Source organism: Pogoniulus pusillus, chromosome 24 (genome assembly GCF_015220805.1).
Source record: "Pogoniulus pusillus isolate bPogPus1 chromosome 24, bPogPus1.pri, whole genome shotgun sequence".
Classification (NCBI taxonomy): Eukaryota; Metazoa; Chordata; class Aves; order Piciformes; family Lybiidae; genus Pogoniulus; species Pogoniulus pusillus.
The window spans coordinates 7036952-7055181 of record NC_087287.1 but is presented as its reverse complement, the minus strand read 5'-3'; the positions used below and the strand labels follow the sequence as shown (position 1 = coordinate 7055181).

General features: G+C 49.9%; 1 protein-coding gene across 8 annotated transcripts in view; it reads right to left on the bottom strand.

Annotated features, from left to right (window-relative positions):
- TSPAN32 (tetraspanin 32) overlaps window positions 1-16707 on the bottom strand; it is a 42677-nt gene extending 25970 nt beyond the window's left edge. For 5 of the 8 annotated variants that reach the window (XR_010306699.1, XR_010306695.1, XR_010306701.1 and 2 more), the window contains exons 1-5: window positions 16016-16707; window positions 14181-14462; window positions 12170-12284; window positions 10512-10609; window positions 3901-3975 (exon numbers count right to left, since the gene is read on the bottom strand). Coding sequence is in view for 2 of the 8 variants with exons in the window: in XM_064163182.1 (XP_064019252.1) it covers window positions 3901-3975; window positions 10512-10609; window positions 12170-12284; window positions 14181-14246 (354 nt within the window). In the remaining 6 variants the exon portion in view is untranslated. The remainder of the gene's footprint in view (window positions 1-3900; window positions 3976-10511; window positions 10610-12169; window positions 12285-14180; window positions 14463-16015) is intronic. The other 3 variants (XR_010306700.1, XR_010306696.1, XR_010306697.1) reach the window with 3 other exon arrangements.
- Between the last annotated feature and the right edge of the window lie 1523 nt (window positions 16708-18230).

Genomic DNA, 18230 nt, shown 5'->3' with positions numbered 1-18230 from the left:
CACCAGAGCAGAGTGAGAGGTCAGAGAACCTCTCTTGATGTGCTGGATGCATTCCTCTTAATGCACCCCAAGATCCCATTGGCTTTCTTGGCCACAAGGGCACATTGCTGTTCCAAGGAGAGCTTCTTGTCTACCATGACTCCCAGGTTTTTCTCTACAGGGCTGCTCTCCAGCAGATCACCTCCCATCCTGTACTGGTGCAGTTTATTTTTCCTTCCCAGGTACAGGACTCTGCACTTGTCCTTGTTGAACCTCATTAAGTTCATTTTTGCCTTTACACCAGTAGTTTGGGCATCTCTCTGCACCAGTTTCACATTTTCCCTTCAGCTGGGCAATCATAATTTAATTGATTTAAAGACAACATTTACTTGCAAACAGATCTCTGCAATTTAAAAGTTTGCTTTGTTGCAAAATTCCTTTTGTGCCAGAGGGATTTTAGTTTTGATGCCATCCTGACCAGTTTACAAGGGACAGCTTTGCAGGGCTGCTGGAAGGATCTCCTGAGCTGCCGCAGAGATGTGGCACAAGTTTACATCATGCCCTCTGCAGCACAGGTTGCAGCTGCTTTGGGCCGTGCTAGGAATGACTAAGAGATCTCATCCAAACAGGCAGCAGTTTGTGGGAAAGGAGGAGCTGCCATAAAAATAGCTTTGGAAAACAAGACTCAGCTCTTTGGCCTCAGGAACCACAACTTCCTACTGCGGCTGAAAACCAGCCGAAAACCTCAGCCTTTCAAGAGAGACAGGGACCCGCTGGAGAGTCCAGTGGAGAGCCACAAGGAGGACTGGGGGACTTGAGCATCTCTCCCCTGTGAAGAGAGACTGAGAGCCCTGGGTCTGTTTAAGCTGGAGAAGAGAAGACTGAGAGATCTGATCAATGTCTACAAATATCCAAGGAGTGGGTGTCAAGCAGCTGGGGCAAATCTCTTTTTGCTGGTCAGCAGCAACAAGACAAGAAGCAAGAGATACAAACTGGAACATAGAAGGTGGAGAAACTTCTTTACAGTGAGGGCGACAGAGCACTGGAGCAGGCTGCCCAGAGAGGTTGTGGAGTCTCCTCTTTCAAAAACCACCTGGATGCATTCCTGAGAGAACTACCCTGAGTGATCCTGCTTGACAGGGAGGTTGGACTCAATGATCTCTGGAGGTCCCTTTCAACCTCTGGAGTTCCTGATTCTGTGATTTCCATGGCTGTTCCACCAAAGATGCTCGTGTAAATCTCATCTTCCCTACTCTTCTATGCCCATCAGCCTCTCATTCACTTTGACTGCACCACTACTGCTGTTCCTCAAACAGGTTTGTGACACTTTCCTACCAAAACCAGGGAGGGCAAACAAACAGGCTCTTCACCTTCACAGAGTCCCTTGTCTGCACTAGGTCAGATGTGGAAAGAGGTTGACTCTCTCTGGGCCAAGCAGAAGTTTGACAAGGGCTTGGAGGCTGGGCTGGGCTGTTCCTGGAGCTGTGAGATTGAGTGTGATGAGACAGAGGTGAAGAGGAACAGTGTGTACAGCAGATGAGGACAGGGCTCAGGAACAAGCCAAGCTAGCAAATACTGAAACATGAACGGCTTGGCACTAGGACTAACAGGAGAAAAGGTCCTTCAACAGCCTCCAAATCACAAATATGTTCACTTCAGATCTTTGGGTGAGCAGCCAGCCTGCCCAGGGAGGTTTTGACACCTCTCCAAGTGACAGCAGCACTTTTTTCTGTTGGTGCCAGTATGTTTGATTGTAAACTGGATGAGACTCCAACAGAAAGACTGCCTCAGACATGCTGGTTAAGACAGGTATAGGACCTGAGGGGCTACTCCAACTTATTTGTCCTTCCCCATTTTGTATATAATTTTCTTTGCAGAACCTACCAAACACATTTTGGGAGCAGACAGGTTATTCATTCCTTGTTAACAGAATTCAGTGCAGACAGATGGATGCAAACCAGCCTCAGAAGACAGTTTGGTGAAGGCCTGGACCTCACAAAACCCATTCACTGGCCATAAGGATGGGTCAGTAGAGCAGGAATCATTACTCCTGGGCTGCAGCAAGAGTAGTATGGACTGCAGGGCAAGAGAGGGGATTCTCCCCCTTTCCTCTGCTCTCATCAGACCCCACCTGGAGTACTGTGTGCAGTTCTGGAGCTCCCAATGCAAGGAGAACATGGAACTGTTGGAGCCAGTCCAAAGGAGGGTTGCAATGATGCTCAGAGGGCTGCAGCAGCTCTGATATGAGGACAGGCTACAAGAGTTGGGGCTCTGCAGCCTGGAGAAGAAAAGGCTTCCAGGAGATCTTATAATGGCCTTCCAGTATCTGAAGGGGGCCTATGGGGAGGCTGGGGAGGGAATGTTGACAAGGTCTTGTAATGACAGGACAAGGGGTAATGGGTTTAGACTTGAAGAGGGGAGATTTAAACTTGATGTTAGGAGGAAGTTCTTTACAGTGAGGATGGTGAGACACTGGGACAGGTTACCCGGGGAGGTTGTGGCTGCTCCCTCCCTGGAGGTGTTCAAGGCCAGGCTGGATGAGGCCTTGAGTGATGTGTTCTAGTGGGAGGTGTCCCTGCCTATGGCAGGGGGGTTGGAACTGGATGATCCTTGAGGTGCCTTCCAACCTAAACCATTCTACGGTGCTGAAGAGAGGGATCAACCTTATAGGATTAAGCATGATAAATCCCAGATCTGGGATATGTTATTTTAAGAGTAAACCTATGGTGACATCAAGCCTGTGTGGAATGCAGGTAACTTGAAGTTAAACTATGTGGCATCTGCCTGAAATCATTCACTCAGCAGCTACAGAAGGCCACAGAAGCAGAAAGGAATGGGAAAAGAGAAAATTCACATTTTATTTACAGTGCCCAGGTCTGAGAATACCAAATATTTACAAATAACTGCCTTTTTTTCCTAATTTCCCTGTCCTGCATAGCTTTGCTGTAAGAAGTACTGTAAACAGGGCTCTGAAAGACTCACAGAGGCAGAGAGGAGGTTTTGCTTTCATCATGTTTAAACAACATTCCTATCTACCTCCTCTTGAAAACAAACAGCAAAGCCATTTTTCAGCTGAAGATTGGGCATTTCCAGCTCAGATGACTTTCTGTAACAGGGTTCTGCTTTAGGAAGGAAAGTTAGGTTTCAATGTTTATTTTATTGTTTGTTTTGCTCCAGAGGATTAAACCACTGAGAGTATCTGGGACTTCCCAGCTCCTGGTTTACAAAAGTTTTAAAGTCAAAGCTTCTTTAAGTTCATAGATTCATAGAATACCAGACTGGAAGGGACCTCAAGGACCTCAGGTTATTAAATAGTAAGTTCAAGTTCAGCCTTCTTTAAGGTCCCTTCCAACTCAAGCCATTCTATGATTCTGTTCCTGGTCCAGCATGACAGCAACTCAAACCACTGTTTTTCACACTAGCCTTTTTACTTTACTACTGCTGCCAGTTAATAAAGACATCTCCTGGGGGTTTCTCCTGGCCAGAGACAACCTGAGCAGTCACAACCTGCCACTGCCTTTAAATGGAGGCTCCCAAATGACATTAGGAGGAATTAGAGCTGACTGGAAATGACTTTTCAAAACAAAACAAACCAAAGCAAAGTGATGTAACCCAAAACCTCCCTAGCAAATTAAAGACACAATCCCAAAACTATCTGAAACAAGACCTGCACTTTGTTTTGCCTTAGGGACTAAATGTTTGCCTCCCTGTGAGGGTTTCCATGCCTTGTGCCTTCAGATGACCCACACTGGTGAGCCAGCCCTGTCCTTGCAAAGGATGGATATGACACAGCAGCTGATAGACGTGGGCATGGGTGGTTTACTTACTGCCAGATGTCCCTTTTATGGGAAAAAGAGCTGCTATGAAAGGAAAAAATTAGCCCTCTCTGACAAGATGCTGGTGGCATTTCCTTGTGCTTACCTCGCTGCTGTGTGTGTATCTCCAGCAGGCAGCTGGGAGCAATCCACAGAAGGCCAGAGCAAAGCAGAAAAACCCCTGAGGATAAAGAGGAAAAACACCATCAGTTAACAACATGGGGAGAAAAAGATCCATTTGGAAACACCGTTGGGATGTATTTAATTAGGCTTCTCTGAGCAGTTTTAAAGTTCAAGCTAAACATCACCACCTTTTAATATCACTCATAAGGTTACTCAAAAGAAATTAGATGGGTAGCAATGTTGGTTTTCCATCAGGAGCCCTCTAATTACACTGTGGCCATTTGAAGACTTGACTAAAAATACATCCAGCATCCTTTGGAGCAGTTAACCTGTTCTGCTAGAACTCACCTTGGGAAAAATAAACAAAGGGAGAGGAGAGAAGGTCATTGTATTTGCTGTCTGTTCCTCTGCTGCAGCAGCACCGTGGGGGTTGGAAGGGACCTCTGGAAATCATCTAGTCCAACTCCCTCCCTGCTAAAGCAGGGTCATCCACAGTGGGTTGCCCAGGATCAAGTCAAGCATTGAATGAAGTCAAGCATTGGAACAGGCTGCCCAGGGAGGTGGTTGAGTTATCATCCCTAGATGTGCTTAAAGGTTGCTTGGATGCGGAGCTTAGAGATATGGTTTAGACAGGGCTAATAGCTGGACCTGACGATCTCCAGGGTCTTTTCCAACCTGAATGATTCTATGACTACAACACTGAGGTGGGCTTGGAATCTCTCCAGAGAATGAGACCCCACCACCACTCTGGGCAGCCTGCTCCAGGGCTCCAGCACCCCCACAGCAAAGAAGTTTCTCCTCATGTTCAGGTGGAACCAGTTTGTGCCTCTTGCCCCTTGCCCTGTCACCGGGCACCACTGAAAAGAGTCTGGCTCTAATTCACAGGATCCAATCCCTCCACATTTAAAACTCTGCTCTTGTTTCCCAAGCTGATAAACCCCACACGAACATCCCATAAAGAAGCCAGTAGTAATCAGGATGGAAGTCAACCTGCTCTGGGAAAAGAACTGGGCCTGACTGTTGGCAAGGTGGCCAAGCTGCCTTCCTTAAATCAGCACCATCCCAGGCAGACAAAAGGACGACAGAAATACCATCAAGGCCAGCAACTGACCCTGAAGTGTCTAAACAATAACGGCAACAACACAGGAGGCAGCTTGACTTCTGCCTTCTTCCCTCTGCTTGCAGGGCTGGGAGTAACCCATACTGTCTCTTATTTGGACAAATCTGGCCTCAAAAAAAGGCAAACCCTGATGTAAACAGCACTTGGCTGTTGTGACAGCTGGGCCAAAGGATCTTGTTCATGTCAAAACAACAACAAAAGAAGTATATATATAACTAAAAAAGGAAGGGGAAAAAAAGTGCCTGTAAAGCATCTGAAGGCCAAATGGACTCATCAGATATAAATCCACAGCTCAGTCTTGGAATAGCAAAAAATGATGAATAAGCACCAGTGGAAAATTATTGCCCTGACAAGTTTTCCTGTGACACTATCCCCCTTCCAGCATGGAGTTATGCAGCAGGGGAAAATGACCCAACTGGCTTCAGCTTCTTTTGCTTTCAGATTTATTTTCCTGTGAGGGTTTTAATAGTGTGATACAGCTGAAATCACTTTAAAGACATTAAATCTACCATGGCAGTTTACCATATTGAAGTGTAAGGAGAGGAAGAAGAGCTGCTAACCAATTCTGCTTCAGCAAAACCCGAAAATTACCTAAAAAGGATGGTTTATAGAAGGAAAAAAACAGCCTCAGACTCCTCCATATGCAGCAAGAAAGGAAAAAATGTGACTGTGAACATGCCAATAAACTGCCTTTTGCTGGCTCTTTTCAGTCTGTCTCTCTGCTTGTGGCAGGATGATGCCCTGCCCAGGGGCTTTGCTTCAGGAATAAGGCTGCTGTTAGCATTTCACTATGTTTTTGGGGCTGCCTTGTCTCAAGCTCTGCATCAGACACTGGGGAAAACCCTGGTGCAGCTCTTGGGAGAAGCTTAAATTATGCATGTGCAGTCTTCCCTTTTCTTTTAGTGTTTTGGCAGCTGCCTGGCCGTGTAGGTGGTGAGATCACTCGTTGCCTTGCCAGGAGCTGAAAAGGGGTAACAGAAGACCTTAAAGGAGATGAGAGGAAAGGTTGATCAAACATTGATGTGACAAGGGGGATGCAAGTAGTGAAGATGGGGGTCAAACACACAAGGTGAGATGCCACAGACCAAAGCCCAAACCCACCTGGGGGTGGGCATTTGACCCTTGCAGGCACAGCACAAACTGGCACTCGAAGGAGGGAAGGTTACAAGGGCATTTTGGGTTGCTGCTCACAAGGACCCGACCCTGCATTTTGCACCTCCTCCAACAACTCCTCCCCTCAAACAAACAGCATAACAAAGTTATGTTTTCACCAAAATCAAGCTTGAAGACTAGGAAAAGGGGAAAAAAAGAGAAAATAATGATAGATGAGAAAACCAGCATGGATAGCAACATGAAAGCTCTTCTGTACATCACCTCAGGAAGGGTTTGAGAAGACCCAGCATGAGCCTGGAGAGGGAGAACAACACTGTGCCAGTGCTATCACCCATACTTCTTTCCCTGCGCTCTCCCTTCCTTTCCCACCAGCTCCAGCACTTACGACATCTCTCTGGGGCCAGAAACCCCAAGAGACTAAAAATCTCCTTCTCACCTCCCCTTCTTTGGCTCCACCCCACATCTTCCACATCTCAGTCCCTCCAGCATCTGCTCTCCCTTTATTCTCTCCAGCCTTTCAGGGAATACCAAGATGCAGTCCCCTGGGAAGCTCCCTCTCCATCCAGCCAGTGTGGAGCAATTACATGGCTCCGAGAACATCTTATAAATGAATTATGGGCTGCTCTTTCTCTTCCCAGCCAAAAGCCTTTTGGAAAAGCAACTTTATAATTACATTAGAAGACATTTGGAGGAAAAAAAAAGAGAAAGGCAACACGTAGCTTGCATACAAAATGTGGTAGGGTCGAGGCTGGTTCACCATCTCTCAGAATCTTGGAGTGGGCTGCAGGCTGCTGCCTGCTCCCTGCGCAGGAGGCAGCCACATCAGCCTTGTAGAGAGCTGTCACCAGCCAGACATCAATTACTCTTTTATGAATGACCTTGTTTCCATCCTTGCTGCAAGGAACAATTTGTCTTGGAGAGACCTGGCAGAATCTGCAGGAGCAGAGCCTTGTCTGTTGGCTGCTGTATCTCCTAATTCACCTTTCTGATGCTTCCCCATCAGTTAGTGGGGTCTGCTTCAGATCGGAGCGGGATCTAGCTCAGACTGGGTTTGGGAGCCAGCCCAGGGGCAGGGAAGAGAAGAGCTCATTTTAGAAAACATCCATCAGGTCACATCCCTCCCTCCCTGACTCAGTTCAGCCAAAAGCAGACAAGGATTTTGCCTTCCCACATGAGCCAGTGATCTTGTTTTGAACGAGGACTCCATCCTCAGCTCCAGCACATGGCTCTGCTTCCTGTGGCGCACCAATGCACAGATGCCTTGCCCAGGAGCACTGCACCATGAGAGAGAGCACAGGAGACAGAGGCCAAAGTGGGCTGTGGTGCTATTGAGGACCCTCTCTCCCCACGCTTGCCTGCAATGACACACTCAGGAGCAGTAAAGCAAGCAGCCCATGCTGTGTGCTGGTCCTGCTAACACATCACTCTCAGTGAGGAACTGCCTGATATCAGGCACTTGTCAAGGCTTTTTTCTCCACAGAAATTGGTTGGAACTAGTGCTTGGAGCAGCTGCTCCCTCCTCAACACAGATTTTGCTCTGCAGGAGTGTTTTTAGGCTGGAAAGTTCAGGTGTAGGGACTTCAGCTAGAATATTCTGGTTGGCATGTTGCTCCCTGCTATTTCTTTATTCTCCCACCTCTCTGTCCAGTCAGAGAGCAGCATACAGTGCCTCAGAACCCACTAGAGCCAGAGCCTTCCTTCGTACATGCAGTGCTAGCAAAACTGCTCTTTTCCTTCCTTCTGCCTTTCAATAGTGACATGGCCTTCAGGGCTGCAGGATGTTTACATTCGGGACTTCACTGCACCACCAATCCCCCAAAAGTAAGGTTTGCCAGGACTGGAGGACAGTCAATAAACCTGTCACTTAAAACCTGGTTAGGAGAGGCCTTGGGGAAAATGATGTAGAATTTGAGAACATAATGTTTTTATCCTTAAGTTCTCACTCTCCAGGAAGCAGCTTCACAAGCACCAGTGGATGCACAGTAGTGTCTCTCTGGTCTGGTGTCAGTGCTTATGCAGCTACAAGATGAGCTTCTGAGATATGTGCACCTTAACTAAGCACTGGGCACTCATTACCACTATCAGGAGAGCACCAGTAAGGCCTGCAAAGACTGGAAGCCCTCCTCTGTATATACACAGACCTCCAGCTAGCCAGGCAGGGTGAGCATCTATCATATAAGTAGACCCCCACAAAAGAAATGCCAGTAGAGAAACTGAGGCACAAGGAGGAGATGGAATCCACCAAGAGGCCAGTGAGCAGGGCAACGCCTCTCACAGCCTGTCTCCATCCCAGCATGTCCCCAGGGCAGCTGGTTTACCAAGCAGAGTTGTGGTGGATTAGCCACATCACTGCAGACATCACCTGAGCCCCGCTCGGTTTCCTCTCCAGCCGCGGCTGACAGGCACCAATACCCTGGGGTCTTCCCTCCGATTAAAGAGTGAATTAAAAGGTCTGCTAAACAAGACACATGCTTTGCAGGAGAGGAGAAGTCCTTCCAAATCGATAGTGGGGGAAGGTGAAAAATCCTCTCTTAACAAGTAGAAATAAAAGCTACAAGCAGGGGGCAGACAACATCTGCCAGCTCCAGCCCAGCGGGAACCACAAGGGCAGGATGTGACACTGACAACCTTCCGAGCTCCACGGGGATGAATTCCACCTCTGCCTGTGATCGCTTCTCACCACAGCCATCCGGTACCAATCCGAGTTGGGGGGAAAGCGCTGGAGAGCAGCCCTCTGGAGAAGGACTTAGGGGTGCCAGGGAGCGGAAAGATGGACATGAGCCGGCATCAAGCTCTGCCAGACCACCCCCAGTCCTGGGCTGATCCCCAACAATGTGGGCAGCAGATGGAGGTAGAGGATTCTGCCTCTCTGCTGAGACAACCCCTGCCCCTGCAGTGCTGGGGCCAGCTCTGGAGACCTCAGCACAGGAGAGGCAGTGACCTGTTGAAGGGAAGCCAGAGGAGGTCACAGTAGTGATGGCAGAGATAGAAGCCCTCTGCTGGGAGGCCAGGCTGAGAGAATTGGGGTTTTTCAAGCTGGAGAAGAGAAGACTCTGGGGACACCTTCTTGTGGCATTTCAGGATTTAAAGGGGCCAATAAAAGAGCCAGAAACACACTTGGGCAGGGCCTGTTGTGACAGGATAAGGAGTGATGGTTTGAACTAAAAGAGGGAGATTCATACGGGAGAGAAGGAAGAAATATTTTACATGATGGTGAAACACTGACCTAGGCTGCTCAGAGTGGTGGTGATGCCCAACTCCTGGAACCATTCCAGGTCAGTTTGTTCGGGTCTCTGAGCAACCTGCTTTAGTTGCAGATGTCCCTGCTGACTGCAGGTCCCAGTCAATGATTCTATGACTCTAGAAGATGCTGGCAAGCTACCAGAACAAAGAGGAGCAGAGAATAAGCTTGCTGGTGATCAGCTCTTGTATATTTCCTAGGGACCCCCATCAGTTTAGGATGAGCTGGGTCCACGCCACTCCCTTGCAGTGGTTACGGTGGCTGCTCCCGCACGCAGAGCCTGACCCCCGTTTCTCCCGGAGCGGGGCTCGGTGGACCGGTGGCTCCCTCTAGCGGCGAAGCCGCGCCGCTCCCGGGGACTTGCAGCTGGTGGTCTCCTCCGGCGGCTCATCAAGAGCTCTAGGGAGACAGGGAACTGCTGGACAGAGTCCTGTGGATGCTACGAAGGTGTTAAGGGAACTGGAGCGTCTCTGTGAGAAGGAAAGACTGAGAGCCTTGGGGCTGTTGAGTCTGGAGAAGAGCAGCCCCAGAGGGGATCTGATCAACGCTCAGCAAGAGCTAAAGGGTGGGGGGCAAGAGGATGGAGACAGTCTCTTATCAGTGGTGCCCAGGGACAGGACAAGTGGAAATAAGGCATAGGCTGGAACCCAGGAGATTCCATTTGAACAGGAGGAAAACATTCTTTGGTATGAGAGTGCCAGAAACCTGGAGCAGAGAGGGTGTGAAGCCTTCTCTGGAGAGATTCCAAACCCACCTGGACATTGTGACCCTGGGCAACCTGCAGAGTGCCCCTGCATTAGCAGAGGTGGAGTGGACTAGAAGATTCCCAGAGGTCCCTTCCAAGCCCCGGCATGCTGAGATTCCGTGAATTTTTTTGGCAGATAAGCAGCTGGCTCTGACCTCGCTCCAAAAGCTGCACACACCACTCCTTGGCCAAAGAAACAAGGAGCAGAAGGATGCGGTCCCCAGCAGGAGGAGATCTGCAGGGCGATGCCTTCTCCAAAGCTGTCCCCTTGTGGCACAGGGTGCAGCAACAGTTTGTCCTTCCCCTTGGCATTTTGAGGTAGCAGCCTAAGGACATCCCCCACCCCAGTCCCAGCAGGTCCCTCCCAGGACTCACCATGGCAGTGAGGCACTGCGATTCCCTCACCGTGGCAGCAGAGCTCAGCAGGGCAGCGAGGATCAGGGTCATGCTCAGGCAGATCCCCAAGTAGAAAGCTGGAAGGAAGTTGAGCATGGGAGCTGTGGTCAGACACCAAGACTTTAGGGCTGGCACCCTAAAGGCCTGGCATCATGGTTTCACCCTTCTTAGCAGTCAAGGTAGGGAACAACTGGAACAGGTTGACCAGGAAGGTTGTAGATACCTCCTCCCTGGAGATGTTCAAGGCCCTGAGCGACTTGGTCTAGTGGAAGGTGTCCCTTGCCCATGGTGGGGGTGGCTGGAACTAAATGATCGTCAAGGTCCCTTCCAACCCAAACCATTTTATGCTATGATTCTATGCAACAAACAAACAAACTAACATGCATTCTGGGGAGCTGATCCAAGAGGACCAGGCTGCAGGACTCAAAATGATGTCTAGTTTATTCAGTACCTCCCACCTACATATGCTTTGCTTCTCTAGCAGGGTTGCAAGCCTCCCAGCGGTTCCCACAGCACCAGCAGAGCAAAGCACCCCAAAAGGGTGAGTGAAGCACCCCAAAAGGGTGTGGGTTCCCCCAGCAGACCGCAAGCTGTCAATTACTTTGTCACTTTGATAAAGGATCCCCCTGAGCAGGGCTGCTGACACACAGCAGCTGTCCCACGGTCCGTATCGGGGCTGAGCCCGCTGCTAATCTGGTGTAACACTCACCCTCCAGTTTCCTTCTGGCTAAGGCAGGGTCACAGCTGGTACTCTCTGGGGCAGGGCTCAGGGGCCAGTGTGCTGCAAAGGGCTTTGCAACCCTCACTCAGGGCTTGGCAAACCTCACATGGGACTAACCCAGCAAGGAGTTGATGCTTGCAAGGAAAGCAAAGTGGAAGCATCGCTGGAGAGGGGTGGCAGGGAAGGGAGAGCCTGCAAGGCTGGATCATGTGCCCATCTATGTAGCCCCTGGTATGTGTAGGAAAGGGGGAGGGCTGTACCCTAGCTATGGACTAACAGTTTTTACACTTGCCTTGCTACAGTGAAACTTGGAACTGGGGTCTGGAGAGGGTGTGAACATGTTTAAGCCCAGAGCATGGCCCAGGAGAAGGAGCAGATGCAAGCACAGCAGAGATGAGCAGAGTATTTCAGTGTTGGGACTGTTCTGATCTCTTTGCTCTAGCCTCCTAGCCAGGACTCAGTTGCTGGTTTTCTCTGATGTAGGGAAACCCCTCTGCATTTCCTCTAAAATCAGGTATTTCCCTGCATATCTCCTCCTGGTCTCTATGCTCTCCCTCAGGTCCTGCAGCACTCCCTCTCCTTGTGTTCCCAGGTCCTTGCCATCTCCCCAGCAGCTTTGGGCTTGCCTAAAGCTGAGCTCCCCCTGAGCTTTCACCACATCACAGTGGATGGGGAGATGGTAAAGAGAGAGAGGGACAGGAATGAACACAGCAGCACCCAAGCACCCTGTACTCTCACTCACGCTTTGGTGCCAGGCAAGTGGGTCTGATGCAGAAAAAAGCGCCTGTGGGACTGTGCTACACTTGTGCTCCTTCCAAAAGCCAGCCCCTGCCTCTGCATGTTCTTCAACTGCTTTAAGAGAGTTTTCAGCTCTTGGAGCCACCAAAGGTCTCTCTGGGATGTGATCATGACATACCTGTGTGGTGGATGACTCTATAGGAGTTGTCCTCCAGAGAGATGTCACTGATGAGGGTGAAATGGAGGCCGTAATGGGTGACGGTGCTCAGCGTGGCAATGGACAACCCCAGCAGCTAGAAAAGAAGGGTTTCAGGAAGAGACTGAGAAGGCAGCAGCTCCTGCTGAGAGGACACAGCCTTGGGCTGCATCTGAGCTCCAGACAGGTGCAGACAGCCTGATCAAAGACCACTTCATGTACCCCCAAAAGAACATTAAACAACAAGCCCTGGACACTCAAACACACTAAAGCTCTTTTCCTGTCTTGCATAATGAGTAGCACCACACAGTCCCTTGGCCAATATCCATGGATTAATTTTCCACCACATAAAGAAAGCCCAGAGGACTCTTGTGGCACACCTGTGCAGTCCCACCTTGCTCTGCAGAGTACACATGTGTGGCTATGAGGACTGTCAGCTTCAAAGAGGGCTTTAGGCAGGGATGATGTTCTCTGCTTTGCTCTTCGTAGTGCTATTCCTGCCACTGGCTGTATCTCCTATGGTAGTGTGCAAAGGGATGTGGCTTGTACCACTCAAAGTAACCTGTGCTGGTTTCTGCCTCCACAGCACACTGCTGGGCCTTCCCCGAGGCCACTTCTGTGCCTAAGGCATGGGGTGGCTGCCAGCACTTTATCCTCCCTGAGAAACCCAGGTGATGAAGGGAACATGTCTGATGGCACCTGTCTCTGGAGCAGGGCTTCCTGCAGCATAGCTGGTGGCAGAGCTGGATTTGAGGTATTGACAGGACACTTAAAAACAGACCCAACTCTAGTGTAATAAACCTGGAAAATACATGATGTGAGGCCATTCCTAGCTCCTAAGATAAGGCTTCAGCATTTCATGCCTTTGCAATGTGGAAACATAAGGCAGCTACCCCTGTGTCAGATGTGACAGGCTGCTGTCAACACAATCCCTGCTGCATGGCATTTTCTAATAGCTTTTGCTGGAGACTTACAGTTTCAGAAACTAAATACACCAAACTGTAGCATTTCCCTCTTATAAACAACCTCATTTGTGGCACCTACTGATTCTCCATGAGTGTGCATCACTGCTGGGCTCAATCCACGCCCAGCAAAATGTGAGGCTCATCACCAGTTAGCTCAGATTGCTGAGAAGCAGCAGTCTAAAATCCTCCCAGCAGCAGTAACTCAAGTCCAGCCATCCACAAAGGCTGTGCCTTAGCATCTCCTTCAGTATCAGCTGTCCTTGGATTTCCCTCAGATAACACAGTTTGTTGTTTGGAAGAGAGAACAACACACAGCCACTGCAGCCAGCAGTCTTGGGAGGCTGAAATTTATTACACTCTTTCCCAGCCACCAGTCCTCTCTGAACTAAATGTTATTTTCTTTCTTTAAGCCTGCAAGTTTCAATGATGTGAAAAGGCAACAGACAACTTGAAAGCATTCAGGGGAAGCATTCCCCAGTTTTCACCATTTCCCATTAGCTCTGCAGCAGATGTCAAAATGCTTCTCTTGAATTTGCTTCAAAAGCTGATACAAAGGACCCCCAGAGCAGCTTTCACTCTTGCAGCATGAATCTCACTCTTCCATCAAAGCTTTGTGGTTTAATGTCCTAGCTGAACCCACCTGCAGCCAATCACCCTCCCAACCGCATGTGTGACTGCAGTGGGTCCATTCTCCCTCTGTTACTCCAAGGAGAAAGAAGCAAATCTCTTTTGGCCCAAACCCACCCATTCTGCTGGCAGCGACCTTTCCTTTCTCTTTTGAGGTGGATGTGAAAGAGCTGCAGAGCTGACAGCCCTGAGAAACCAGAAGTCTATCAGCGGAGAGGGGGAGATGCTGGTGGCCGGCGATAACGGCTCAGGGTGCAGCGATAACTCAGGCAGTTGGCTTTGCTTGCCCTCCGCCTGCCAAAAACGCAACGTGGGAAAACCCGACCCTCTCCGAGCAGGGATGGGAAAGGCAACAGCTCACCTCGGTTCTGCAGAGATCCCCCCAAAACCTGCCTTCTCACCATGACACAGAGGCTGGTCACCAGCAGCTGGCACTTGGTGCTCCTCATCCCACACCTCAGTCCCATGGCTGCTTGTCCTCAGAGAGAGCTGGCAGCTGGTCCCTCCAGCTCTAGATAACGCCTGGGTTTCCCCCCGCAGCGGGGCATGGCCACAGCGGAGCCTCTCGGGAAGTGTAGTCCCCACCACGTGCTGAAGTACCTCCTCCTGCCAGGTCATTAAATCCTGTTCAGAGCAGCCACCTTCTGCCTAGGCTCTTGGGGGGCGTTGTCAGCTCTGACGACCTGGAAAAGAAGAAAAGCATCCAGAAAAACAACATTTCATAGAGTTTGGAGCAAAGCTCCTTGAAAAAAAAAAAAGTGTTGGAAGTTGCTCAGTCAAGAGTCAGGAGCAAAACAGCCTGTTTCTCACTTTCACTAGGATGAACTTCTGCTTAGTGAACCTTGCCACTAAGCATTGGGGTTTCTTTCAATCTGTATAAACAGTATCTGGGGAGAAAGCTTAGGGAAATGCTGTTTAGCAAAAGGACAATTTAAAGAGATCAACTCCCCTCCCCCCCCAAAGGTCCATTTGCAAAACACTGCTTGGTAATGACCTTTGGCTGAGGTTCTATTAAAACTGTTAAAGACAGGGGGTCAAAAAGGGGGAAAAAAAATATCTATTCAGTAATATTTTATTCAGGAAAATGGTTCTGCCTAAATATAACCCCCTCCTCAGGAGACCATCACCACCCATGGACATTTTGATCCTGTCCTTTCCCCTCTCCTTAGCACTGAAGACCCCATAGACTCATGGCTAGAGAAAATTCATCTGACTGCTGTTCTTCAAAACCAGCTGCCTGCTGGATGTGTATTTCCAGAAAGCAAATAACAAAAAGAAGCCTCAAGAACAATCTGGGCAAAGGAGACTAAATGACTGAGTGCCTTAATCATCCCCAGTTTCAGAGCCTGACTGGTAGAAAAGAGGTGAAATAGAACAACTGAGAATGGTTGTACGTCCCTCAAGAAAAGGTAGAGCCATCCTACATCAGTACCTGTAGCTACAGAAAGACAACAAAGAAGCAGAGGAGTGGGGGAAAAAAAGGAGGAAGATGCATTTTGCAGAGCAAAGAGAAGAGAAAAAGAACTGCACAAAGCCATGCACACAGGAAAAAACATGTTATGATTTTCTGACTCCTCGCAAGCTTTCTTGCAAAACCTCTTGGTTGCAACCTCTTGAGACACCAGTGACAGCTGCCCACAGCTGCTTCTCAAAACAGGTCTCCCCCTGCTTGTGCGTCCCTGCCCTGGTGAGGCTCCCTGATGCCCAGCAGGAGACACTGATGCGCCCATGTGCACACAGAGATCTTCCAGCTACAGCTATCAGCTGGAAACTACTTGAGAAAGCCTAAGAGATGGACAGCAGGAAAGGAGAGCAATGGGGAGAGGACTGCAGAGAGAGACCAACAGGCTGGGAAGGCATCTGATGCCCAGAAACAGGAACCATCCATCAGCCACAGCAGCCTCAGGAACAGGAGTATAGTTGCAAGGTGACCATGTCCACATGGTTCCCACCATGGGGCAGATGGAGGAAGTGCCTTATAAACCACTGTGCTGCAGCAGAGCTTCTGGTGCTACAGGACAGACGGTTGAGTTGTCACCTGCGTTGTCAAAGAGAATGCCCACCAAAGGGGCATGGGTGCCAAGGCAGGAAGGCTGCCCCTCAGGTGGAGTTACAGGGTAAATCTGGAGGGTTGCAGGAAGGTAGGAAGCACAACTCTGCGTGGAGAACCAGCTAGAGAATCACGGCCAAGAGCTATGCTTCTTCTTAGAGGAGAGGGCAAAGCCAGGTCACCTACCATGAGCTCACCTGGAGCCTGCTTCGCAGCGAGGAACATGGCAAAATCCACACTGCCTTTTCGCCCTAGACCCCAGTTTCTTTCCTCAGCCCTAACCGCATGCCACCGAAGGAAGACCTGCGCCAAGCCACATCTCACACTAGAGGTCCCCACAGGCCATCAGAAACCCTTCCTGAAGGTCCGGGTCATTGAAGGGGGCTTTCTGAAGGGAACAGATAGGAACTTCGTTCCGCAGCTCCCCAGAGGTCTGATCTGTGCATGCAGGAGCCTCGCATCTCACTGCAGGACCACCTCAGAGGTCACAGCCCTTGGAATTGCTCCTGGCCTGTCTATAGGAGGTGCTCTGCCTCCTTTTGTCTCCGGCCATAACAACAGGCACCTGCACCATCTTACCAACCTCTCATAGAGGGTCTGTAACTGTAAGCACCTGGCTTTAAGGAGATCTTTCCTCTGTTTCGCGTGGAGAATGCCTAATCCTGGGCAGTTTGCCCATGTCCTGGGATGCTTTTCTTACCTCCAGTGCCCACTCCATTGATAACTTGCTCTGCTGCTGAGCTGCTTTTGGGGGTGGAGACATTCTCTGCGGTGTCTCTTTCCTCTGTCTTAAATTTGATGCCACAAAGGCACAAAGCTTTCTCTTTGGGGCACAATATATGTGGATTTCATAATCGAAAAAACAATAAGGAGTACAAGAAGTTACTCCCTGCCCTCAAAAGCAAGTCCATGGCAGGAGTGTTAGGGGAGCTGAGGTTGGGCTCTGGCTGAGGGAGGCACACTCAGCACAAGCAAGGGCACTACCAAAGTTAATATACACCTGCACCAGCAGCTCTTTGCCTCAGGAGCCCTGGTGAGGAGCAAAGTGTCCCCCAGCCCCATCCTATCAGGAGAAGAGACAGGGTTGGACAGTAGCAGTGAAACTTTTCCAGCAAGACTCAGCCTCCTGCCTACCCTGCTATATTTTGTCAGTCCATTCCCTTCACAAGAGCACAACTTATCACTCCCAAACCACAGGTGACCACAGTTTCTGCTTCTGCCTCCCTCTGTTATCTCTGGTTATCAAGCAGAGTTGATGGCAAGAGGGTGATGAGGCTGCAAATATCCTGGGGAGCCCAGGTGGCCTTTTCCTCTAGCCTGGTGGCAGCTAACAGCCTTCTGTTAGGCTGTGAAGATGCACAGCAGCATCCCCAGCTGCACAGGTGTCAAAAAACAAGTCACCCTCTCTGGAAGGAAAGGGTTGGTATAAAATAAGGGAACAAAGACAGATCATATTTTTTGCAGAGCTAAACCCCTCCAACACTCTTTTGAGCTGGGGGGGTAACGCTGCCACACTGTCAGATGGGCATCCCCAAATAGCTGGGGGGTTGGAGCTGCTTATGCTGCAAGGTGTTTATGCTCTGCCAAGGGGGTTCCTGCTCTGGCAGGGAGTTTGGTCTGGGTGATTTTCAGAGGTCACTCCCAACCCCTACTATTCTGTGATCCTGTGAGCTTGGGAGACTGAAGACAAGTGGAAGAGAAGAGAGTGAATTCATGCAAGTGCTTCCTTACCGTCCACTCCTGGGACTCCTGTTCCATCAGTGCAGCCAGCAGCAATGCATCAGCAGCACCCCAGCCCCACCTGCTTCAGCACCAGCAGGTAAAAGAAACTCCTCTCTCCATTTTGGGGGCTGCTACTCATGCTCCCACAAAAGGATGGGCTAGAGGCAGGGGAGAAGAGGCCAAAGCCATCATCCAGGTAGGACACATCTGTGCCGGTCCTTGCCACCTTTTGGGAGCTTCCTCCTTTGCCACCATTAGGGAGAATATCACTCCTCCATGGGAGAAAGCAGCTCCAGGTGTGGCAGATTTACAAGTGTCACTCTCAAGCCCATCCTGTCCCTCAGTCACTGCCCATAACATGGCTACACTCCCCCAAGAGCTCGCTTGTAAATCAAGCATGGCCCTGTCACACCCCACGGAGCTGTATGACTGACAGGAAACTGGAGAGAGCTCACAGCCCGGGTGCATCACAAGGATGCATTGTGAGGGCTGCTTAGCATTCAGAGAGCACCCAGGCACAATCAAAGCTAAAAACCAACTTCTAAACCCGAGGCTGCCTCTTTTGAAGAAGGGGAGGGGAGGAGAGGGGAAGGGATGGGCTTTGCCAGACTTCAGAGGCACCACACAACCACAAGGCTGGTCAGGGGCAGCCTTGGATGGAAAAAATGAAAACAAAGAG